This window comes from Mustela putorius, unplaced genomic scaffold (assembly GCF_011764305.1).
Source record: "Mustela putorius furo isolate JIRA1106 unplaced genomic scaffold, ASM1176430v1.1 tig00000166_pilon_pilon_pilon, whole genome shotgun sequence".
NCBI lineage: Eukaryota > Metazoa > Chordata > Mammalia > Carnivora > Mustelidae > Mustela > Mustela putorius.
The window spans coordinates 5812963-5838984 of record NW_025421301.1 but is presented as its reverse complement, the minus strand read 5'-3'; the positions used below and the strand labels follow the sequence as shown (position 1 = coordinate 5838984).

Below are 26022 nucleotides of genomic sequence, written 5' to 3'. Positions count from 1 at the left end.
ACCTTCGAAACAGAGAAAACAGCCTCTTTATCCATTACCTATTCTGTATTCAGTGGTGAAGTAGACACAGTCCCTGTCTTCCTGACCCATTTTTGCTAGTTGGGAGACACACATTAAACAAATAATTGCACATTTAATTATAGTTGTGATAAACACATGAAGGAAAATATAGAGTGATAGAAAATGCTGTGATCTGACCTTGATTGTGGGTGTAAGGAAGGCTTTCGTAAAGAAGGATTGTTTGAGTGAAGCCCTAGAGAATTGGGGGTGGGATGAGGTAGAAAGAAGAGAGCTCTTGGGAGAAAAAGAAGCATTCCCAAAGCCTCTTTGGCAGAAAGGAATGCTGTGCACACAGCAAGGGGAAATGCAGTCTTGAGATAGGCAAGGGCCAGGTCATACAGGGCCTTTCACTATACCGGGGCTTTTAGTCTTTATTTTGGAAGCAGTGGGAAGATGCTGAAGGGTTAAAAGGCAAGTGACATAACATGATTTGTGTAATAGATAAATTACTTAGCAGTGTGCAGCATGGATCTCAAACAGCGTGGATATGGGGAGAGCAGTAGTGCAGGTAACAGGTGGTGGTAACATGCTAACAAGATGGGGGCGTGGAGACAGAAATAAATGGATTAGCTGCACATGTGAGAGCAAACAATCAGTAAGCCATAGTAATGGATTGGTGAAAGTAATGAGTGATCACTAAAATTTATTGAGTGCTTAACTAACTGGCAGGCACTAGGCTGTGTGCTTTAGATATACTGTGTTAATCCTAACAGCAACTGTGAAATGTAGGAACTGTTGTTATCTCAGTTATATTTATCAGGAGACTTAGGTTTAGAGATGTTGACTTGCCAAGCTAGTTAAGTGGCAGAACCGTAGCTGACTCATGGACAGTAACCTTCAGCACAGTTCGAAGTGGATGTAGAGGAAGTGTGAAGGAGAGGTGGAGAGGATCCCAAGAATCTCGCCTAGGTTTCTGTCTTCTGATTTGATGGATGGTGGTTGCCATTCACTGAAGCAAGGAGCGCTGGGGGAGACCCAGCTTCCTAGCAGCAGAATATTTAGTTTTTATCTTCAATAAGATCACTTTCTAGTTACTAAAAAGTCCTCTTTTGCAAATTTAACTTCTACTCCGGCACAGTCCCAAAACAATTTGTGATATGTACTTTTGTTCCCTTAAACTAAGTCAGAAAATAGGCTTGGTGATTGTACTGCTCCTATCTTTGTGGGAAGGGGATGATGGTTACTGCATTCCAGCCGTACTCTAGCAGCTGGTCTTTCATTAATATTTTAATTGTCTTCCTGTCTTTTCCTTCAGATCACAAACTATTCCTTTCATTCCTAGTACCTAATACAGTATCTGGCACACAATGTGGGGTCAGTAACTGTTTGTTGAAAGAATGTAAGATTAATGGAACACATTTAAATAGTACTTTATGCAGAAATTTCACATTCTTGGGTTTTGAACAGATGACCTATTAGACTTTATTTCTAGTTTTCGAAATTTTTCATTCCTTGCATTGTTGAGACATTAGGGAAGTGATTTTATGAAGTAGACTGAATATATTGTCAGTCATTTGAAAACAAGGACTATGGATCCTACAGATTTGTGCATATACATATTTTGCCCTCAAGAACCCAGCCTTACTACCCATGTAATAAATAATAAATACTTAGCACTTGATTTTATATTAATATATTCATTAGACCCATACCACTATTTCCTAATGATTATCATAGACATATGAATCGGTCGTAGAAACTATTCTAAGATTCATCTGGATACGGAAGACAAAGTTTTAAATCATCTAATCCAAACTGACTTCTCTTAAAACATGGCCATTTTAAATTTTTAATTTCTAATATACAGACGTAACCACTTAGCCTTTGCTGTTTTTAATATCTATCAGGTCTCGTCAGTTTCTCTTGAAAATCCTACTGAAGTGTTTGAAGATGGAGAAAATCCACCAAGTAGTCGATCATCAGAGAGCGGATTCACTGAGTTTATACAGTATCAGGCAGACCGAAGTGATGACATTGACAGAGACCTGAGTGAGGGGCAGGGGACAGCTGCCATCCCCATTGGCAGTACATCCTCTGAGACAGAAACGGCCTCCACTGTGGGATCTGAAGAAACCATCATCCAGCCCCCTTCCATAGTCACTCAGGGGACAGCACCTCGAAGTGGGAAGACAGCCCAAAAAACTGCAATGCAGTGCTGCTTAGAGTATGTCCAGCAGTTTCTCACCAGACTTATCAACCTCTACATCATTCAGGGTAACACTTTTTCTCAGGCTTTGGCTGCAGAGCATCCAGGGGATCTCAGTCGAGAACGAGAGCAAGGAGAGACTCCCAAATGGGACAGAGATTCGCAGGGAGATGTGAAAGACAGAAACATAAGTAAACAGAAAACATCAAAAGAATACCTATCTGCCTTCCTCTCTGCTTGTCAGCTCTTACTGGAGTGCTCCAGTTTCCCAGTTTACATTGCTGAAGGGAACCATACCTCAGACTTGCATTCTGAAAAATCAGAAACTGGTAAGGTCATCTTGGCTTTATTTAAATATTTTTTATGGCACCTTTTTTTTTTTTTTTTTTTAAGAACTCAGATATTAAAACTGGGACTTTTTTTTAGCCAGTTAGTTTCATAAAGTGTTATTTAATATTTGTAGATTTTTCTAATGAAATATTATCTTTATGGAGAGATATATATTGACATTGGAAAATGTTGTGCTTTTGATGTCTTTCACAGTTTGCATGCAAATGAGTAGAAACTAAGAAGGACATTAACTCCTTTCTCTGGAGAAAAGTAATGCAACTTTCAGATCCATTGGTTTCCTTTATTAAGACTAGTATCATATATGTTTACCATTATTTAATTTTTATATATGTACACGCATAGTGCAATGGGTACTATGAGTGCTACATAATGTGTGTTGATTAATGTACCATTTTTTCAGGACAGAGAAATAGATTCATGACTTGGCATAAGAAAATTACATACTAAAAAAGTTCATGAAATTCTTGTTGCTGTTTTATTTTCTTAAAGCTCCAGTCTAGGTGAGAAACCATGGTTTTACTAACAGATCAAGGCCTGAAGGTAGTAAGAAAAGGTGCTTTGTTTTTTTTTAAATTAACCTAGAAGTTAGTATGTAAGATTTAGCAGGATGAACCCTGTTGGTTTCTGTCTTTCGTTTCAGACTGGGAGCACGTGCAGCCTCCGCTGTGGCTTCAGACTCTGATGAATGCTTGCAGCCAAGCAAGTGATTTCAGTGTGCAGAGTGTTGCTATTTCATTAGTCATGGACCTGGTGGGACTGACGCAGTCTGTGGCCATGGTCACCGGGGAAAACATCAACAGCGTGGAGCCTGCCCAACCCTTAAGTCCAAACCAAGGAAGGGTAGCAGTGGTTATTAGACCTCCCCTCACTCCGGGCAATCTGCGATACATAGCTGAGAAGACTGAATTTTTCAAGGTAAATTCTAAGAAGTACATACATGACTAAGATGGTACTTGACCTACTTTGCTTAGCTGAGATTTTAAAGATGGTAATCAGGCTTCATTGAATACCTCTTTGTATTATACTGCATAGAAAAAGACCAATACCATGCTCACTCTGTACTGCTTTGCCAATCTTGTCCCCAGTTCCGTGAGAGGGAAGAAGATAAGGATGAGAGGAGATGGAGATTAGGTTAGGGAAAGCAAGTATCAGGGCTCTAAAGCACAGAGGGGATGATTTCAGCTAAAAAAGAAGTAGGATCATTCACACAGTAAAACTTATTTCCATATGTTGTAGTGATGACACTTGTGATTTTCGTAGAGTCAGGTCTCAGCTCTCCTCAATTCCCTGGAAAACTGTCTCTGATTCTGTATTAATTGGTCATCATCTGTGGTGTGTGATGCCATTCAGAAAAAAAAATGCAGTTTTTTTATTTCCATCACAGCAGTACAGATGATACCGTCTACATAGAAAGAACATCAAGTATATTGGATTATATTACATCTTAACTAGGTAGATTATTTTTATCTAAAACAAAAATTCTTAATTTCATCTCATTTCATGTCATTGTGCTCTACCAGAGCGATTGTCCTGCTAGGTTAGAGTTGGCATTTTTTTTTTTAAGATTTTATTTATTTATTTGACAGAGAGAGATCACAAGTAGGCAGAGAGGCAGGCAGAGAGAGAGAAGAGGAAGCAGGCTCCCTGCTGAGCGGAGAGCCCCATGCGGGACTCGATCCCAGGACCCCGAGATCATGACCTAAGCCGAAGGCAGCGGCTTAACCCACTGAGCCACCCAGGCGCCCTAGAGTTGGCTTTTTTAACAGTGTTATGGAGGGAAACCCTAAAAATGGTTACATTTTTTATTAATGCTATGGTAGATCATCACCTGTTGTGTTAACACATGTAACTCTGAAATACATACAACCTATTTTGTATGTCTTAAATAATTTGGATATTTGGACTATGAATTAGATTTTATTTTGTAACATATAACCATAAATATTAAACAATATTCAGTGTGGGGTTTGTATCCTCTTAAGAATAATGTATTCTAGCAACACTTTACTAAATGTCACTAAAATAGTGAAATGGGGTCTTCCCTGGGCTCTGGAGAATGTACTTCCATATTTGATGTTTAAAACAAATATTAGGGGCCCTGGGTGGCTCAGTTGGTTAAACAGCTGCCTTTGGCTCAGGTCATAATCTCAGGGTTCTGGGATCAACCAGGTCAGGCTCCCTGCTCCATGGGAAGTCTGCTTCCCCCTCTTGTTCTTCCCCTTTCCCTGCTCATGCTCTCTGTCTCTGTCCCTCCGCCTCTTAAATAAATAAATAAATAAATTTTTAAAGAAAACAGAATAAATATTATTAGGGGGGACCTTAAAAAATAAAAATAATCAGTCAGTTGTTAAAGGTCTATCATAAGAAGTTCTAATGGTCTATATAACCAAAAAGCACATCAAAAGGTACACTTGTAAATATCATCCTAGTGGCATAATGGATATTGAAGACCTTCGAGATCTGGCATTCAGAGGCTTGTTGTACCTAACAGGAAATGCTTGTTAAAGAAGGTTTAATTTATGGTTTCATAACATTGTCACTTTCACATCTTTTTCTATAGCATGTAGCTTTAACATTGTGGGATCAGCTGGGAGATAGGACACCTCAGCACCACCAGAAAAGCGTGGAACTGTTTTATCAATTACATAACTTGGTTCCTTCTTCTAGCATCTGTGAGGATGTTATAAGTCAGCAGCTAACCCACAAAGATAAGGTAAATTCTTTTTTTATCTTGTCCCACCCCACCTGCCCCACTCCCATTATACCAAAAGTTAAATTAAAGAAACTCTAGGAAAATTATTGCAGCTAGTATCTGATTAGAGATGACATAAATTCATTCAGAGTGACCTTCATATCTTTAAAACAAGTTTGTTCTATCCTTTTTGGAAGAAGGTTCTTTAAAACAGCATCAATATTATGAGAAATCAAATACTGGATTTATTTCTTGGTTCAGGACACAAGTTGTGGATGGCGATGATTGAACTTGTTGCCGGTCCAAGTTCTTGGATCATTTAAAGAGGAAGCCTTGGTGAAGGAAGTATGGATGTTAATGAATGCATGTGAAATGAAGGAATGTGTGTGTCAAGTGACATTTATAAGCCACAGAATGCTAATATGTGAGATATTATTTGCCTTATAATAAATATCCAAAATAAGGATTTTGTATCCTAATGTATACAGAATGATTCAAAGGTCAGTAAAGTAAAACTGATAGAATTCTGGGTGCTCCTAAGAAAAAGCCAGAATTGTCATTTTGGTTGACCTCTTCAGGGCAGTTCAATGAAGTGTGTGGTTCCTGTGCCCAGGATTTTATCAAACAGCTTTTAGAAGTGCATCACCCTAATTTTTAAGAACTGCAAGTACTAATGAGTTTGAATGGGTCCTAAAAAAAGGCATTGTGTTGAGTAAATGAAGCTTTTGGCAAGGGGAATTGGCAAATGGAGGAGTAAATGAGAGGAGTAAGAAGTTTATTCTATTAAAATTCTTTATATTTTAGCACATTCTTTGAAAATTGTTTAGGAATAAAATGTTTAACAAAGCCTTGCATTTAATTTAATTTGTTTACATTAAATATAAATCTAGGACAAATTATATACCTGAGTTGCTTGTGTAATATTTTATTTTTGAAGAAATGCTAAGTTCTGAATAAAGGTATTATACATCCATGAAAAAAATTACAATACTTTTTTTTTTTTACATGTTTGTATTAGTTAGTTGATGTACAAACACAGGCTTCATAGGAAAAGCATTATTAGGCCTGAGGAAAAAAAGAGAGCACTTCTCTAACTGATCACAAGCAATTTAGAGAGTTTCAGTCCCTGATGGGGAGGCTTTTACTCAAAAGATTCCACAGGTGCTTGAGGAAAACTAAAAAATCTTGATAACTTCATAATTCCTACCTGATTTAATTCGTGTTCATTATCTAACACCAAAAGCTGCTCCTTCTGAATAATGTATTTTTCCATTGTTCTTTCCATTATTACCATAATGCTTAATGTTTTCAAGGTAATCTCAAAGAGATATAATGTTTTTCTTATGGAAATAATCATTTTTAGGTATTTAAATTTTTGAATCTAATAAACTTGATAAATATTGACAAATTCATTTGAGATTAATATATAATTTCTGGGAGCAAAAGCACATTGCATAGTGTAATAAAATAAATTCTGACTGCTAAGTATTTATATTAAAGTAAGAGGGAAAGTTCTTATACTGAAGTTCTTTCCATTCCCTGTTTTGCAGTGATCTAAAGACTTGATTACCTAGTCTAAATCTAGTCTATGAGGTAGTATGAGATGATCCTTCAGGTTTAATATTTCTGTGTATATTTAAGTCTTTTTTACATTTCTACTTTCATAAAAACAGTTTATTGTGTTGTGTGTTGAGTAAAATGCAACTTTGATTCACTAAAATCTCTTAATATCTTCAAGGGAGAATAAAATAACTTAATGTCCCATATTCCTCCTCAGAAAGTAAGGATGGAAGCACATGCAAAGTTTGCAGTTCTTTGGCATCTCACAAGGGATCTCCATATAAATAAGTCATCATCTTTTGCACGTTCTTTTGACAGGTTGGTTGCATTTGATGTTGGATTTACAGTAAGGTATCTCAGTGTCTCTTTTCTTGAATCCTCTGCCTCATTTGGCAGGGGTAGAAAATAGCAATTTACAGATTTTTTAAAGAGAACTTATAAATTATTATTTTTTTAAATCTAAGCTATATTAAAATGCATGGCATGGAGCACCCAGAGACGCTTCCTTTCACTAGGTGATGATTCCTCAAGACCCTGCTGTGTGCCAGGCACTATTCTAAGTGTCAGAGACAGCCCTTGAGTCTCTATTCACAGTCAAGTTTCATTTAAACCGTACATTATGTAATTGTTTCTCTAATCGTTATTTTCAGTCTTCTGCCTGACCTAATAAATCTATAGCTAAAATACTGAGAGACCATAGGGCATCTGGGTGGCTCAGTCATTAAGTGTCTGCCTTCAGCTCAGGTCATGATCCCAGGGTCCTGGGATCAAGTCTCACATTGGGCTCCCTGGTCAGCGGGAAGCCTGCTTCTCCCTTTCCCACTCCCCCTGCCTGTGTTCCATGTCCTGCTCTCTGTCTCTCTGTCAAATACATAAATAAAATCTAAAAAAAAAAAAAAAATACTGAGAGACCACTTATGTGGCTGCCTAAGAGTGGTTTCACTACTCATCTAGATGACTCATCCCCCAAATGTGAGATTTGCATTAACTTCCAAGGAGATGCTATTACACCATAGATTCAGATACTGGCACAGGATAATGGCAGTCTCTCTAGGAGGTCTCCTAAAAGAGGCCACAGATACAACTGTGCTTATAGCCCCAGCTCAGGACCAGATGTGTGTTTTACTGAACATTACTTTTTTAATAGCATCACCATTTTTAAATGATCTGCTGTTGAACCAGTACAATGAACTAGGTCTTTGGCCTAGGTACTTTACAAATACCATCTCTCATTTGAAGCCTGCCATTTCTCATCATACAAATGAGACACTGAAGGACCAGGGAAATTAAAAATGGCTTGCCCAAAACGACACATAAGGTCGAGTAGATAGCCCACATTTGAATCTTGGGTTTTCTGATTTCAGACCACACCTCCATACCTTTCACAGAAGGTCCTTACTTGAATTAAGCTCATAGGTTTGACTCTTAAAGAGATTGTGTGCAAAAGAGCATGGGAGCGGTGCTGACTTGCAGGGAGTTCAGTATTTAGTGACATGAATAGGACTATGTTGCTAAAACAAGACAAAGGGGTTTTTTTTTTCCCCATTCTTTAGTATTTATCTTATAAGAAAAATATATGCTTGTGAACTTTAAAAAGAAAACATAAGTATGTAAGAAAAGAGAAAAAGATGATTTTTCTCCTTTCTCATATCCACTGGGACTGTAGGGAATAAGATTATTAAAATGCTGTGGTCCACAGTTACTGAAGGATGACTACTTTTTAAAAAGTTCATTCAAAATAACAAAAACCTATAATAATACTGATTTAAGAAAAACTAGTGTGTGACAGTTCAAGTAGGTGTTTTCTTCTTTGTTTTAATATTGGTATTTATTGTAGGTCGCTGTTCATCATGTTAGATAGCCTGAACAGCCTCGATGGTTCTACCAGCTCCGTGGGACAAGCCTGGCTGAACCAAGTGCTACAAAGACATGATATTGCAAGAGTTTTGGAACCATTACTATTGCTCCTGCTTCATCCCAAAACTCAGAGGGTTTCAGTGCAGCGTGTACAAGCAGAACGCTATTGGAATAAAGCTCCCTATTTCCCCGGAGAAGAGAGTGACAAGCATTTCATGCAGAATTTTGCCTGCAGCAATGGTGAATATCAATGGAAGTAGAACAGCTTTCTTTATTTCTTTAATTAAGTTATGAAAATCAAGGGAGAGGTGAACACGGCGGAGATCAGCAACAGTGAGATGTTCTCCACAAGTGTTCTCGACCATGCCCTGGTGGTGCTCATGTGGGCCGTGTCGGAATGTACTTCGTCAGTGAGCACCTTAGAGGACTTGGATCTCTCTTATCAGATTACTTTTTCAAGGGAGGAGTCAACCCAGTTCTGGGCAAAGACAGTCTTCAGTTTTGTTGAAGATACCTTTAGAGTTTAATTAGCAATTTTGGTCCTATAAGGCCATGGAGCTACTTCACTGGGAATGTATACTAGGCTTGTAGTGCACACTTAGATTTCATGAGTCATTTTCTTCCTTTCTGAAATGGGAACAGTAGCACCCACCTTTCCAGGCTTCATTGTGGACATCAGATACTGTCCTGTTTGTGACGTGATCGGTGCAGACTGGTATATCATAAGTGTTGAATATTCGCTATCATTACTAGAATTCCACACTTAACAAACTCTCCGATGATGCCATCTATGATACAGTGATAATGGCCCCATAGATTAGATTAGTTTACTATACTTCAGAGACAAAAGATGCTCACATATCTCATTTCTATCTTGACAAATAACCCTGTGAGGTCAGTAATAAAAATGTCATTTTACTGAGCAGGGAACTGCTGCTGAAAGGGCTGTGGCCGTCTTACCCTCCCATGGCTGCTGAGTGATGAAGCTGCAACCAAGCCTGTGTGCTAGCTACTTCATCTTTAGTGTTTCTCCAGAGCCTTCTTTCCTTTCTCTGCCTTCCTTTCCACTGCTTCCCCTGAGTCTTCTCAGAGCATGCACTACCCTGTTCATTGCCCCAACTTTCAGCCTCTTTGTGTTAGCATTTTACCCTATCTGCTGAATTCGCACCTTGTCTTGAGATTAGTCTCCTTACCTGTAGGGTCATGATGCTTTCCCTGAGTTTTATAGCACTTGCTTGGTACTACTCATATGGAACTAAGCCTTCTGCTCTTTCTAAAAGGAAGCCGGCAGCCTAGTATACCCCCCCAACAAAGTATAGAAATGAATAAGTGTGTTTGTAATCCCCTACTGAGTTTAAACTCTATAGAGAGCAGTGACGTCTTCTTTCTCACCGCCATTGTCTCTAGGTTTAGGGCCTTATTCATACTAGGTAATTCCTAAATGTTGAATTTTATTGAACTCAAGGAACTACATCTATACATATTATAATCTATGACCAAATTACTTGAATTCTTAGAATTAGCATACCTAACGGGAAGCATCACACGGAGGAAAAAAAACTAAAATTTTGAACTCCAGTAAAAAAGGTACCTTATTTGGGGATGAGGACAAATTTTTATATCTGTTTTAAATATGTTGTTCTGTTGAATTCAGTTGGATTAATCGGCTTTCTAATGTTGTCTTTACTAAATTCTAGTTAATAGTCATCCACATAATTTTCTAACTTAAAGGGTCTAAAATAGTAATGAATTAAAATACAATTTTAATAGGAAAATACAAGTCGGTGTTGAAGCTAATGATTAAAAATCTTGAGTACGGTCTACCATTTCAGTTATTTTAATGTGTTTTATCTTTTTTCTTCTTTGCTGTTTCCTTCAAATGCCAGTAAGCCAAGTACAACTCATTGCATCTAAAGGGAATGGTGAAAAGCCACTTACCATGGATGAAATAGAGAACTTTAGTCTCACTGTTAATCCATTGAGTGACAGACTTTCCCTTCTAAGTACCAGCAGTGAGACAATTCCAATGGTTGTATCTGATTTTGATCTTCCAGACCAGCAGATAGAAGTACTTCAGAGTTCTGACTCTGGATGTTCACAGTCCTCTGCTGGGGACAACTTGAGTTATGAAGTCGATCCCGAAAATGTGAATGTTCAAGAAGATTCCCAAATGCCAAATGCGAGCTCCCCAGATGACGATGTTCAGCAGGTAGTGTTTGACCTGATATGTAAAGTTGTAAGTGGCCTCGAAGCAGAATCTGCATCAGTTCCATCTCAGTTAGAAATTGAAGCTCTGCCCCCAAAGCACAGCGATGTTGGTGCTGGCGAAGAGGTGCTCCAGACTGACGATCAGTCTGCTCAGCAGAGCCACAGTGCTTTGCTGAGTAACGACAGTTCTCAGTTTCTCTCTGTGTCAGCTGAGGGAGGCCCTGAGTGCCTGGCAAATGGAATCTCCAGAAATAGTTCCTCCCCTTGTATTTCAGGAACCACACAGATACTCCAGGACTCCAATGTTGCTTCCACAGAGACCAAATCTAGACAGAGGAGTCACAGTAGCATTCAGTTCAGCTTCAAGGAAAAATTATCAGAAAAAGTCCCCGAGAAAGAAACCATCGTTAAGGAGTCCGGTAAACAACCAGGAGCCAAACCTAAAGTAAAACTTGCCAGAAAAAAGGATGATGACAAGAAAAAAACTTCAAATGAAAAACTCAAACAAACCAGTGTGTTCTTCAGCGATGGGCTGGATTTAGAGAACTGGTACAGCTGTGGAGAAGGAGAAATTTCTGAGATTGAGAGTGATATGGGTTCTCCAGGGTCCCGGAAATCTCCCAATTTCAACATCCATCCGCTCTATCAGCATGTGCTTCTGTATCTCCAGTTGTATGATTCATCGAGGACTCTCTATGCTTTTTCTGCCATCAAAGCCATCTTAAAAACTAACCCTGTTACTTTTGTAAATGCCATTTCAACCACTAGTGTAAATAATGCATATACCCCTCAGTTGTCTCTGCTTCAGAACCTCTTGGCCAGACACCGTATTTCTGTTATGGGCAAAGACTTTTATAGTCACATTCCAGTAGACTCAAATCATAACTTCCGGAGTTCTATGTACATAGAAATCCTTATTTCCCTCTGCTTGTATTACATGCGTAGCCATTACCCAACCCACGTCAAGGTCACCACACAGGACTTAATAGGCAATCGAAACATGCAGATGATGAGCATAGAAATTTTGACGCTCCTCTTTACTGAGCTGGCAAAAGTAATAGAAAGCTCAGCAAAGGGTTTCCCAAGTTTTATCTCTGATATGTTATCTAAGTGCAAAGTTCAGAAAGTGATTCTTCACTGCTTGCTGTCATCTATCTTTAGTGCACAGAAATGGCACAGTGAGAAAATGGCAGGTAAGAACATGGTTTCCGTGGAGGAGGGTTTCTCAGAGGACAGCCTTATCAATTTCTCAGAGGATGAATTTGACAACGGCAGCACACTCCAGTCACAGCTTCTTAAAGTGCTTCAGAGGCTCATTGTTCTAGAACACCGGGTAATGACTATCCCCGAAGAGAACGAAACAGGTTTTGATTTTGTCGTCTCTGACCTGGAACACATCAGTCCACATCAGCCCATGACTTCTCTCCAGTATCTTCATGCTCAGCCTATTACGTGTCAAGGCATGTTCCTTTGTGCAGTGATACGAGCTTTGCATCAACACTGTGCTTGTAAGATGCACCCGCAGTGGATTGGTTTAATCACATCTACTCTGCCTTACATGGGAAAAGTTCTACAGAGAGTGGTTGTTTCCGTGACACTGCAGCTCTGCAGGAATTTAGATAATCTAATCCAGCAGTACAAATATGAAACAGGATTATCCGATAGTAGGTAAGATTGATTTTTAACTTTGTCATTGACATTTTTCACATCATGGCAATGTAATTGTCCACAAAGTCAGTTACAATTTGGGTAAATAAATTAGTGGTTATCATTAGGTTACAAGTAGTATGTTGTTTTCACGAAAATGAAACTCCGCTTGAGAAAGTGTATCAATAAAAGAATTCAAGAATGGAAGAAAGGAGTGTGTAACAGACTTTTTTTCTTAGTTGAAATTAATTTTGATGTTCTTCTTGACTGAACTGGTAAGAGTAATGAAAAACCCAGCAAAGGGTTTCCTTAGTTTTATCTGATAAGTTATCTGAGTGGCAAATAATGTCATACTAAAATTATTTTTAGGGGTTGCCTAGGTGGCCCAGTCGGTTAAGCATCTTCTTTCGGCTCAGGTCATGATCCCAGGGTCTGAGGATCGAGCCCCCACGGGCTCCTTGCTCAGTGGAGAGCCTGCTTCTCTCTCTCCCTCTGCCTGCCACTCCCCTGCTTGTGCTCTCTCTCTGTCAAATAAATTTTTAAAAATAATTGTTTTCCCATCCGATTTTATTTCTTGTTTGCAATTTTCATAGTTTAGTGGTGAACTCCATCTGTATCTCCATGTTTAATTAGTCTGTCAGAATTTACCCAAATGTTTAATAGACTAGTATATGATTTATTTCCTGTACAGTCTTCGCTACTACATGTAAAATATGATAAAACTGCCTATATCATTTCATATTGATATGCCTTCTGTTAGAATTGCTAGAAATTATTGACTACATTTATTTTGTATTGAATTCTTTAGCCAAAAAGAACTCTAGTACAACTCACTTATTTTAGAGATGAGGATATAAAAGCTTCTAATGTATGCTCTTAGTCATTTATTCTTTTTTTTTTAAGATTTTTATTTATTTATTTGATAGATAGAGATCACAAGTAGGCAGAGAGGCAGGCAGAGAGAGAGGGGGAAGCAGGCTCCCTGCCGAGCAGAGAGCCCGATGTGGGGCTCGATCCCAGGACCCTGAGATCATGACCCGAGCCGAAGGCAGAGGCTCAAACCACTGAGCCACCCAGGCGCCCTTAGTCATTTATTCTTATAATATTTATTGAGCACCTATGATGTGCCTAGAAACTACTGAACATTTACTACTGATAAAAACAAACTTTTCCACAGAACTTATGTTCAAATGAATGCATTTTTTTTTTCAGGCCTCTGTGGATGGCATCAATCATTCCACCAGATATGATTCTTACTCTTTTAGAAGGGATCACAGCCATTATCCATTACTGTTTATTGGATCCTACTACTCAGTATCACCAAGTAAGACTGTGCAAATATTTGACTCCTTTAAAAAGACTGAGGTTTAATAAGTACCCATTTGTAAACCTCAGTAAGTGATATGTGTTTTTCCCCCAATTTAAGCTTTTGGTCAACGTAGACCAAAAACACTTGTTTGAAGCCCGCAGTGGAATCCTCTCGATCCTTCATATGATCATGTCCTCTGTGACATTGCTCTGGAGCGTCCTGCATCAGGCTGATTCTTCCGAAAAGATCACTGTTGCTGCCTCTGCCTCAGTTACCACTATTAATCTTGGAGCTACAAAGGTTAGACAATTCACATTTTTCCTCTGGAGGTCAAGAGTTTGTTCAGGGACTTTCCTAAAGATTGTATTCAGAATTTGTGAATAATTTGAGTAATGCTTTTGGCATGCTGCTTGAATGGAGTAATTAATTCTCAAATAATTTTAACTTGTTTCGTTGAGAAATGACGTATCACAGAATTCACCATTTTAACTATATACACTACAATGATTTTTTTTTCCTAGTACATTTCTAGAGTTGTGAAACTGTTACCACAATCTTTGAACATGTCCATCGCCTCAAAAAGATTCCTGGTGCCCGTTTCCAATCACTCCCTGTTCCCCTCACTAAGTTCAGTCAACCACTAATCTGTTTTTTCTACATATACATTTGCTTTTTCTGGACATTTTTAATAAATGGCATCATGTGGTATTTGCTCTTTTGTATCTGGCTTCTTTTATGTGATATATTGTTTTTGAGGTTCATTCATACATATTATAATTTTATTCCTATTCTTTAGGACATCTTAAGTTGACACTTTAATATGCAAAACCCTCCTGGAAAACAATTTAGCAATATGCACAGAGAGCTTTAAAAGTCTTGTAGGCTATGACCTAGTAATTTAATTTAGTAATGTATTTTAAGGTAATCAAAATTATACAGAGATACATACCTATCATTATAGCCTTGTGTAGTGGCAAAAAGAGAGCCCCTAAACAGTAAATGTGGAAATGGTTAAATTATACTTTTAATGTTATATTACATAGCTACTAATAATGGTTTTGAAGAAATCTTAGTGGATGGAAAATGTGTAAAACTTTAGTGAAACAAGGACATTACATAATTGAACAGTGTTGTATTTATAATTCTAAAAAAATTATATTCAGAAAAAGAAATTAATGTGGTTAATAGTGATTATATTGGCATAATGTGATTAATGGTTGAGTGTTTAAATTTTTTTCTTACACTCTGACATCTTCCAAATTTTCTACTTTAGAGGAAAATTCTATCTGAAAGCATGTTATACAACATCAAGTTGTTGAATTGATAGCTCCTCAGTTACCTTAATCTTACTCTTAGACCTGACTCCCTAGATCTGGGAGTAATGGGAGCACAACTGAAATTGGGGTAAGAGGAAGGTTGGAAACTGTTCCAAAATTTTATTTAAGTACTTATGTTTAGATTAAACTATGCTTTTCCTTTGTATAATTTCACTTAAATATTCCTTTTTAAAGCAATCTACTAATGCAATTGGACTTCATATATGCTGTTTTCCTGCTGTGTTATACAGAATCTTGCAATTGGCTGGTTGACAGTTGTTGTTTTATAGGTTTTTTTTTTTCTTTCCTAGTTAAAAGAACCGTGATTGCCTCCCTTAACACTTCTTCTACTATTACTTAGGTGGCAAAACATGAAAGCACTATATAATATTTCCCAAAAAACCCAAAAACCAAAAGTACAGTCTATTTATTATTGTTTCATAATTTTTATCACTTGTGGTTTATTTCAATTGTTTTAGAACTTGAGACAACAGATCCTTGAATTATTGGGCCCCATTTCAATGAATCATGGTGTTCACTTTATGGCTGCTATTGCATTTGTATGGAATGAAAGAAGACAGAACAAAACCACCACCAGGACCAAGGTATATGTTTAACCATTTGGTACTTTTGTTGTTTCATTTGATAAGCATTTGGTGAGTACATGCGAATTTTCAACTCTCCTTCAGTTATAGTGGGGCTGGAATGGGATGGGAAATAGAAAAGCAATAGTTTTTTTACAGGTGGATGGAAAATGTATAAACTTAGATAATGTTAAACTTAGGTAATGGTGTATTTATTGCCCAAATGTCTTAAATAAGCATGAAAAGCATCATTTTATGCAAAAAAATAAGAAATTAGTATGATATTAACTATATTTGAAGTAGGAACGTTAACATGGTACAGAGTATTTTTTTTTTAATATTAGTTATTCAGGACACAAAGCAAGGATATGGAGAGTTTTCATCTTGACTAGATTTTCATTTTTTTCATTTTTTTTAAAGATTTTATTTATTTATTTGACAGACACAGATCACAAGTAGGCAGAGAGGGTTGGGGGGGAAGCAGGCTCCCCATGGAGCAGAGAGCCCGATGGAGGGCTTGATCCCAGGACCCTGAGATCATGACCTGAGCCGAAGGCAGAGGCCTTAACCCACTGAGCCATCCAGGCGCCGCTTGACTCGATTTTCATTAAGACACAATAGCTTAAGTATTTTCTTTTCTTTTTTTTTTAATTTAATTTTTTAATTTTTTATAAACATAGATTTTTATCCCCAGGGGTACAGGTCTTTGAATCGCCAGGTTTACACACTTCACAGCACTCACCAAAGCACATACCCTCCCCAATGTCCATAACCCCACCCCCCTTCTCCCAACCCCCCTCCCCCCAGCAACCCTCAGTTTGTTTTGTGAGATTAAGAGTCACTTATGGTTTGTCTCCCTCCCAATCCCATCTTCTTTCATTTATTCTTCTCCTACCCTCTGAACCCCCCATGTTGCATCATATGATAGTTGTCTTTCTCTGCTTGACTTATTTCATATCAGGGAGATCATATGATAGTTGTCTTTCTCTGCTTGACTTATTTCACTAAGCATGATACGCTCAGGGAGATCATATGATAGTTGTCTTTCTCTGCTTGACTTATTTCACTAAGCATGATACGCTCTAGTTCCATCCATGTTGTCGCAAATGGCAAGATTTTATTTCTTTTGATGGCTGCATAGTATTCTATTGTGTATATATACCACATCTTCTTTATCCATTCATCTGTTGATGGACATCTAGGTTCTTTCCATAGTTTGGCTATTGTGGACATTGCTACTATAAGCATTCGGGTGCACATACCCCTTTGGATCACTACGTTTGTATCTTTAGGGTAAATACCCAGTAGTGCAATTGCTGGGTCATAGGGCAGTTCTATTTTCAACATTTTGAGGAACCTCCATGCTGTTTTCCAGAGAGGTTGCACCAGCTTGCATTCCCACCAACAGTGTAGGAGGGTTCCCCTCTCTCCGCATCCTCACCAGCATCTGTCATTTCCTGACTTGTTGATTTTAGCCATTCTGACTGGTGTGAGGTGATATCTCATTGTGGTTTTGATTTGTATTTCCCTGATGCCGAGTGATATGGAGCACTTTTTCATGTGTCTGTTGGCCATCTGGATGTCTTCTTCGCTGAAATGTCTGTTCATGTCCTCTGCCCATTTCTTGATTGGATTATTTGTTCTTTGGGTGTCGAGTTTGCTAAGTTCTTTATATATTTTGGACACTAGTCTTTTATCTGATATGTCATTTGCAAATATCTTCTCCCATTCTGTCAGTTGTCTTTTGATTTTGTTAACTGTTTCCTTTGCTGTGCAAAAGATTTGATCTTGATGAAATCCCAATAGTTCATTTTTGCCCTTGCTTCCCTTGCCTTGGGCGATGTTTCTAGGAAGATGTTGCTGCGGCTGAGGTCGAAGAGGTTGCTGCCTGTGTTCTCTTCAAGGATTTTGATGGATTCCTTTCTCACATTGAGGTCCTTCATCCATTTTGAGTCTATTTTTGTGTGTGGTGTAAGGAAATGGTCCCATTTCATTTTTCTGCATGTGGCTGTCCAATTTTCCCAACACCATTTATTAAAGAGGCTGTCTTTTTTCCATTGGACATTCTTTCCTGCTTTGTCGGAGATTAGTTGACCATAGAGTTGACCATACTGGAAGCTGTATGGCCCGTAGGAATTTGAGGACTGGCTGCTGGGAAAATGACCTGATCAAGAAAAAAAAGACCTATAGCTACTAAAGTTTTTGAGGCTGCTAACAAAACACTAGGCTGCAGTCACGAGACAGGGAGGCCTCCCTACCCGCCAGTCTTGCACACAAATGCTTGACTTCTCATCACTTTTTAATTTCTTTTCCAAAGGTAATTAATAGCAGAGTTGTTAAGAGCACAGACTTTGAAACCAGCTCCCTGGGTTTCAAATCATTACTTTACTGACTAACTCTCTGACCCTAGGGTAGAAATACTACTTCCTGGGGTTGTGAGAATTAGAAGAATTCTAATTCTCACACAACACCTGGCACTTAATAAGCACCCTGTAAATATTAGCCATATTATTATTCCTGACATTTAAATATGAATAAAAAGCCAAGGATTACCAACCACATGAAGAAACCCTCTACTATTGATTGACAGTCACCAAAACAACTAGATAAAGTCAAAAGAAACAATGCAGGTAACAGAATAATATGTAAGTAATAACAGTAATGCATTTCCAAGAGGTGAAGCTGTATTGCATCCATGATGTAAGAAGATTCTAAGAAAGACCTTAGCAAAAATTAAAATTTTTCTTGGATATAAAATTTTTTTATAGCAGAAACCAAACTAAATCAGTACAAATGTCAGAAGAGAAAGTAGATAAATACCAGAAATAAAAACTTAGAGAAATGGGAAGTAGGGGAAAGGAGATCAGAAAATTAGGAGAGCAATACTGGAGGGTCAATCTTTTTTGTACAAAGAAAGAAGAAATGAAGGGAAAAAATATTAACGAAATAGTACAAGAAAATTATCCAGAAATGAAGGAAATGAGTTTCCACAGACACTATGAAAAGAGAGCTACACAAATATCAGCATGCAGTTTCAGAATGCTGGAGATCAAAGATCTGAAAATCTTCCTGAGAGAAAATACTGTTCCTATTCAGTGGACTAATGATAAGACTTATCGAAAGCAGTGCTAGAAATTGTGATGGGAAAATAAGTTTCAACCTGTAATGCTATATCCAGTCAAACTGTCACTCAAGGCGTTTTGAACCATGCAATATCTAACTTCTAAAAAGGCATTACCAACAGTTCACCCTTTCTCAGCCACTAGAAGATGCATCTCCATGAGAGGAGGAATAAACTAAGAAGGAAGAAGACATGGGATCCAAAGATTAGGGGTTTGGACACAGAAGACAAGGAATGGGAATCTCTAGGCTGATGGTCACAGAAAAGATATCAAGATGTTACTTTTTAGTAAGCCCAGGGTAGAGCAGAAAGACCTCTAACAGATGTCTCAAGGGAAAAAAAAAAAAGCAGGAGGAAAAGGTAGAAGATTAATTACCTAATATATTTGAATATGTAATGAGAGGTTTGCAGTTGGAGTATTTGGGGATGAATTTGTGATAGAGATGGAAAAAATACATAAAGCTATGTATAACTCGGAAAAACAAAAAGTAAAAGAAATGTAATGACAGTATAATACACAGTACAACCGTAAATAGTTATATGAATATTAGATATTGATTTAAATAAAATTATATCTATGTGGGGAGGTTAGGGGAAAAGTGTAAGGGAGCTAAATTTTTGTCTTCTGAGGTGGGAAGTCAGTAGGAAATTTAAAATAAAAGTCATGAGGGGTTCCTGGGTGGCTCAGTGGGTTAAAGCCTCTGCCTTCGGCTCAGGTCATGATCTCAAGGTCCTGGAATCAAGCCCCACATGGGGCTCTCTGCTCAGCAGGGAGCCTGCCTCCCCCTCTCTCTCTGTCTGCTTCTCTGCCTATTTGTCATCTCTATCAAATAAATAAATAAAATCTTTAAAAAAAAAAGTCATGAAATAGGAAAAAATAGCTATGTATATTACTCAAATAATAGAAGAGAGCTAAGAGTTGAGCAGGGTTGCTTTCGGATGTGAGATAGAGGATAGGACACTGCTATCTTTTCTTGTAAGGCTTATTATTACCCTATTTGATTTTTTGAAATGTTGTATATGCATTGTATTGGTAAACATATATATATATATATATATATATGTATATATATATATATACTTACTTATTTATTCATTTTTTTAAGATTTTTATTTATTTATTTATTTGACAGATCACAAGTAGGCAGAGAGAGAGAGGAGGAAGCAGGCTCCCTGCTGAGCAGAAAGCCCGATGCGGGGCTCAATCCCAGGACCCTGAGACCATGACCTGAGCTGAAAGCAGAGGCTTTAACCCACTGAGCCACCCAGGCACCCTATTTATTCATTTTTACCTAAGATAGTCCAGAGACTTGCAAAGTCTTATATTAAAAAGAGCCCATGAGGGATGCCTGGGTGGCTCAGTTGGTTGAACGACTGCCTTCGGCTCAGGTCATGATCCTGGAGTCCCGGGATCGAGTCCTGCATCGGACTCCCAGCTCCATGGGGAGTCTGCTTCTCTCTCTGACCTTCTCCTGGTTCATGCTCTCTCTCACTGTCTCTCTCTCAAGTAAATAAATAAAATCTTTAAAAAAAAAAAAGCCCATGAAATAGTCTCTTAATTCTGTGACTTCTGTTAAAAGACTTATGTACCCCCCTACATACAGAAATACAATGTTGTGTTTATCCAGGTCATTCCTGCAGCCAGTGAAGAACAGCTTTTACTAGTAGAACTGGTTCGCTCCATCAGTGTCATGAGAGCAGAAACCGTTATGCAGACTGTGAAAGAAGTTTTAAAGCAGCCCCCGGCCATAGCCAAGGACAAGGTAAGAAGAGCTTTTCTTTGCCTTTATTGACAATTCTCTTTCAGAAATTATGCTGGTAGGTAAGGTATTTTTTTGTGCAGTAATGTCCTTTCACAGATTGGGGAGAGGAAATCATGTTGACCTCATAATCAAAACATTTGTCAAGGGCACCTGGGTGACTCAGTGGGTTAAGCCTCTGCCTTCGGCTCAGGTCATGATCTCGGGGTTCTGGTATAGAGCCCCACATCAGGCTCTCTGTTCGACAGGGAGCCTGCTTCCCCACTCTCTCTCCGCCTACCTCTCTGCCTACTTGTGATCTCTGTCAAATCAATAAATAAAATCTTTTAAAAAAAAAATTTATCAGCACCTGCAGGGACTGCTGTTGTCATCATCCCTGTAGCTGGTGAGGTTAGCTCTCTTATGTAAACCTCTAAGGCAATTCAGATTTGTATAACTGAATTCGTAGGGGTGGTTTTTCTGGTCATTTAAGGGGGAACACATAAGCCAGATCACAAGGTCAGGTGACCTCAATTGTTGCCTTACTACTTTTTTTTTTAATAGCTTCTTCATTGCTTTCTCTTTGGGATGAATATCAAATGTTTGGCCATAACCTTAGTTCTAGTCAGAGTCATTTTTTGACCACATACACACCTATGCTTTGCAAGGGCTACAGAAAATGAATAATAGAGTCTGCACTCACAGCGCATTGTCTCTAATTAGGCAGATACAAATGTCTGCAAATGAGTAAAATTAGGAACTTCTCTACTTTCTTTTGCATTTTGTCCCAGATCATATTTTCTGAGAAAATATTTACAGCCTGCAAACATTAGAGTTTAAGCCTAGCCAAAATAAACCTAATCATATCCTAAACAGAATTGTTACACAAATCTGAAAAATTTTTTTAATTTTATCTTTTTCTTGAATTGCCAATGGGAAGAGAATACTTATGTGTGTGAATAGCTAATACCCATATTAACTTCTAACATGCTAACTATTCTAACATCAGCTCTGGGGCATTTGCAATAGGATTTTAAATTGGCATGTAAAAGCTCAATTCAGCATAATATTTTGAGCATCTGCTTGTGCCAAACATTGGACTCTAGGCATGAAGGATATGAAAATAAGAGCAGATTCCACCACCACGCCCTCCAAAGGCTGCCTCCTTGCTCTGCATCTAAATTCTGAATCCATTAGATACTGCATTTTTCTGTGTGTGTGATAAGGGGGAAACTTCAAGGGAACACTTGGTACTAAAAAGGAACAAAGTGGTAAATGTCAGTGGACATCAGTATCATTTCCTTGCCTGTTACTGATTTCTACGGCAACTGTTTCCTTTTTTATTATATGTTACATTTGGCACTATGCTAGTTAAAGACTACTTTAGGAGACTTTTAGAAGTTGGTCTCAAATTTGAACAAACTACACTAATTTCACAGGAGTTTGTAGTAAAACAGTTTTAGATTCAGATTTCGTAAAAATCTTCAACCCAATTATGCTAGCACCAACCAAGTATAAGCTGATTAAAATAAACTGATGTCGGTGCTTGCAGAGTAAATGGATCATTTAAAAATAATGGCTGGAGTATCGATTTTTGATGTATTGTGAGTGGGGATTGAGAACCTTTTGATTTCTAATATCCATTTTCAAATTTTTAAACAGCTCTCGGGTTGAGTTTTTTTCTACTAAAAGAAAGCATTTGAGTGGCTTTATTTTTTATGATAAATTAGTGGTTTTGTTTCCTTTTAGTGTTTTATATTAAAAATTGACATTAAAGGGGCGCCTGGGTGGCTCAATGGGTTAAAGCCTCTGCCTTCGGCTCAGGTCATGATCCCAGGGTCCTGAGATCGAGCCCCACATCAGGCTCTCTGCTCAGCAGGGAGCCTGCTTCCTCCTCTCTTTCTCTCTGCCTGCCTCTCGGCCTACTTGTGATCTCTGTCTGTCAAATAAATAAATAAAATCTTTAAAAAAAAATAAAATAAAAATAAAAATTGACATTAAAGTACAGAGGTGTTGCAAGGATAAAAAAGCAAAGGCAGCGTTTTTCTTCAGTGTAAAATTGAATTCTTTTATTTGTTTGTTTGTTTATAGAAACATCTTTCTTTGGAAGTCTGCATGCTTCAGTTTTTCTATGCTTATATTCAAAGGTAAGATAACTGATGTAGATCTCTCCTTACTACATTGGTCATGTGTAAAAGGGAATAGAGGAAAAAAGCACCTGAATCCTTTCAAGAAGTTGCTAATTTTTCCTTTTAAAACTAGAAGAACAAATGCTAGAAACATTGTCTGTGGATGTATTTATATTGTCAATGGGTATGTTAATGAACCAGCCACACAGATCCTGCAAACCTAAAGAACTAAGTGTATTGGAGATTAAGTGGCTACTGAAACAATGAATTGTAAGAAAATCATTTAAATATAAATGAAATGCTGAATCCAGCTCTAGAACCCATGCCTGTTGCCACCAAATCCGGTATTATTTTCATATAGGTGAACATGTGGTAATCTAATCTGATTTTTTTTTTTTTTATGTTAGAAATGATGATGAAACAGCCACTTATTCTGGTATTCCAGTTTTGTGTTTAGCTGACCCCTCAGTTGTGATCAACTTCTTACTGAAGACTGGAATCCTAATCCTCCCTTATAGGGCAGCTGCATTTTAATCACCAAATGAGGCATCAATTTGTGATCTTTAACTAACCTTTATAAAGTTAGGTTAGGTAGCATATTTAATACTGATTTTATACTGATTTGGGGATTTAGAGCATTAGGAGTAGGACTACTTAATGTCTGAACTTAGATACATAGGGGTGTTAGGGTGAAGGCCAGATTGAAACAGAGATCATTTTAATTTCTCTAGATGTGAGACCTGTGTTCAGGACAGATTGATAACTCTCCCTTTGATGAGTTAAAGACTCATAGGTGAAGGAAATAGAGTTAATACTAGTAGACTAGGACTGAGAGCAAATGACTATGGTATCCATAATTAAATTGAGACTTACTGCAATTGTATTTTACCTCTTAAAGTCCATTAAAACTGGGATTTCTCTAGCAAAATTTCTATACTGATAAGTCACATTGGATATTCTAAATACATTGGGTTTCTTTTTATATAATATTAATAGAAAACAGAGCTTTTAGGAGTTTTGTTCTATCGTTGTCTATACAAATTTAGGGAATGTTTCAGAGAAACTAGTAGAAATATGTGTTAAAGGCTGTGGGAAAAGATAAAGAAAATTTAAATTTTACTGTGCCTCTATCTATATAAACACAACTACATTTATCTTGCAGAATTCCAGTGCCCAATTTAGTGGATAGCTGGGCATCACTGTTGATACTTCTGAAAGACTCTATACAACTGAGTCTTCCAGCCCCAGGACAGTTTCTTATACTTGGGTAAGCAATTTCACTTAAAAGTACTATTTTGAGGGTTCCTAGCGCAGCCATGGCTCGTGGTCCCAAGAAACATCTGAAGCGTGTAGCAGCTCCAAAGCATTGGATGCTGGATAAACTGACTGGTGTGTTCGCTCCTCGCCCATCTACTGGTCCCCATAAGCTGAGAGAGTGTCTCCCTCTCATCATTTTCTTAAGGAACAGACTTAAGTATGCCCTAACAGGAGATGAAGTAAAGAAGATCTGTATGCAGCGTTTTATTAAGATTGATGGCAAGGTCCGAACTGATATAACATACTCTGCTGGTTTTATGGATGTCATCAGCATTGACAAGACCGGAGAGAATTTCCGTCTGATCTATGATGCCAAGGGTCGCTTTGCTGTTCTTTGGATTACACTCGAGGAGGCCAAGTACAAGTTGTGCAAAGTGAGAAAGATCTTTGTGGGGACAAAAGGCATCCCCCATCTGGTGACTCACGATGCTCGCACCATCCGCTATCCTGATCCCCTCATCAAGGTCAATGACACCATTCAGATTGATTTGGAAACTGGAAAGATTACTGATTTCATCAAGTTTGACACTGGTAATCTGTGTATGGTGACTGGGGGTGCTAACCTGGGAAGAATTGGTGTGATCACCAACAGAGAGAGACACCCTGGTTCGTTTGATGTGGTTCACGTGAAAGACGCCAATGGCAACAGTTTTGCCACCTGACTCTCCAACATTTTTGTTATTGGCAAAGGCAACAAACCATGGATTTCTCTTCCCCGTGGAAAGGGTATCCGCCTCACCATTGCTGAAGAGAGAGACAAGAGACTGGCGGCCAAACAGAGCAGCGGGTAGATGGTCCCTAGGTGACGTGATTGGAAGTCTTTATACCTAATTAAAGGTCATACAGCACAAAAAAAAAAAAAAGTACTATTTTGAGGAAAAGAATAATGTTTACTGTCCTAATCACTGAATAATAGATTGTTTGTTTATTTTTATTAATTAGTATTGTTATTAACAAATTAACATATTATCTTGTGTTATTTTGGATGACCACATGATCTCTCTGTCTTCTCATGGATTTCTCAAGGTATAGAACTAGATGTATGGTATGAGGCTTGAAAAAAAAAAGGGGTGGAGGGATGTAGGGAGGAAATAATGTGTGTTTATACAAAATGTAAATATACTAAATGTAAATTTTACTAACATACAATTGTCATAGTGAGTAGGATGGCTGATGGGGAACTTCATAGAGGAGAGTCATTTGAGTTCAGGGCCCTGAACATAAACAGGCTTTACCCCAGACCACCCAATTAGAATCTGCTTTCTAGAAGATCCCCAAGTGATTTGAGTGAAAACACACTAAAGATTGAAAAGGACTGCTTAAGATATAATGGCGGATGGAAAGAAACTAGAGTAAAATTTCCGCCACCTTTTTACATTACCTCAGACAGTCCAGTGAAGTCTTTAATGGCCAGTGAAAGTCAACCTGTTCTCATGTTGAATGGATATAAATTCAACCAAATCCAAAGAACTTTGACCTTTAGGTTGATTTCTGTAGTTCTGATGGGGATTTTATATGTGTAGATATGTGATCCTCTATACCCAAACTTAGATTTAACCCTTAATATTTTCCTTATGGGAGCTAGCAGTTCTGGTTTGGCAACCAATTTTGAAGTGGAGAAGGAATGTGAAGATTCTTCAGTGAGATGGCCTCAAGTTTTCTGGTAACTGTAGTCTTGCACCAGGAAGCAGAGAGGAGGTAGAAGAATCGTAGTGAGAGCTTAGTGAGAGCAGGTCAGGCTGAGGAGGCTGACTAACACTGAGGTCCCAGCCCAGCCAAAGTGAGCCAGAGACCCTGCCCAAGAATTCAGGGATCGTGATGCTTCCCAGCACCTCACACTATCTGTTTTGAAAATTATCTAAATCAAAGAGCTGAAGGAGTTTTAGACATCGAAGATGTAATGAAAAGAGCAGCAGACTCAGTGTCTGCAATTCCTGGATCAAAAGTTAAGATAACAGCTGTGTATGAGTTTTAATGATTGAGAAG

General features: G+C 38.1%; 1 protein-coding gene and 1 pseudogene across 13 annotated transcripts in view; both read left to right on the top strand.

The window, feature by feature from the left end:
- Positions 1-26022, top strand: part of DOP1A (DOP1 leucine zipper like protein A) — a 105861-nt gene that overhangs the window by 61074 nt on the left and 18765 nt on the right. For all 13 annotated transcript variants that reach the window (XR_006605533.1, XR_006605532.1, XM_004773617.3 and 10 more), the window contains 12 exons: positions 1908-2535; positions 3198-3472; positions 5118-5270; positions 7027-7127; positions 8647-8906; positions 10553-12542; positions 13734-13845; positions 13948-14130; positions 15626-15751; positions 20480-20614; positions 22682-22737; positions 23882-23986. Coding sequence is in view for 11 of the 13 variants with exons in the window: in XM_004773617.3 (XP_004773674.1) it covers positions 1908-2535; positions 3198-3472; positions 5118-5270; positions 7027-7127; positions 8647-8906; positions 10553-12542; positions 13734-13845; positions 13948-14130; positions 15626-15751; positions 20480-20614; positions 22682-22737; positions 23882-23986 (4124 nt within the window). In the remaining 2 variants the exon portion in view is untranslated. The remainder of the gene's footprint in view (positions 1-1907; positions 2536-3197; positions 3473-5117; positions 5271-7026; positions 7128-8646; positions 8907-10552; positions 12543-13733; positions 13846-13947; positions 14131-15625; positions 15752-20479; positions 20615-22681; positions 22738-23881; positions 23987-26022) is intronic.
- On the top strand, positions 24005-24917 carry LOC101693918 (annotated as a pseudogene).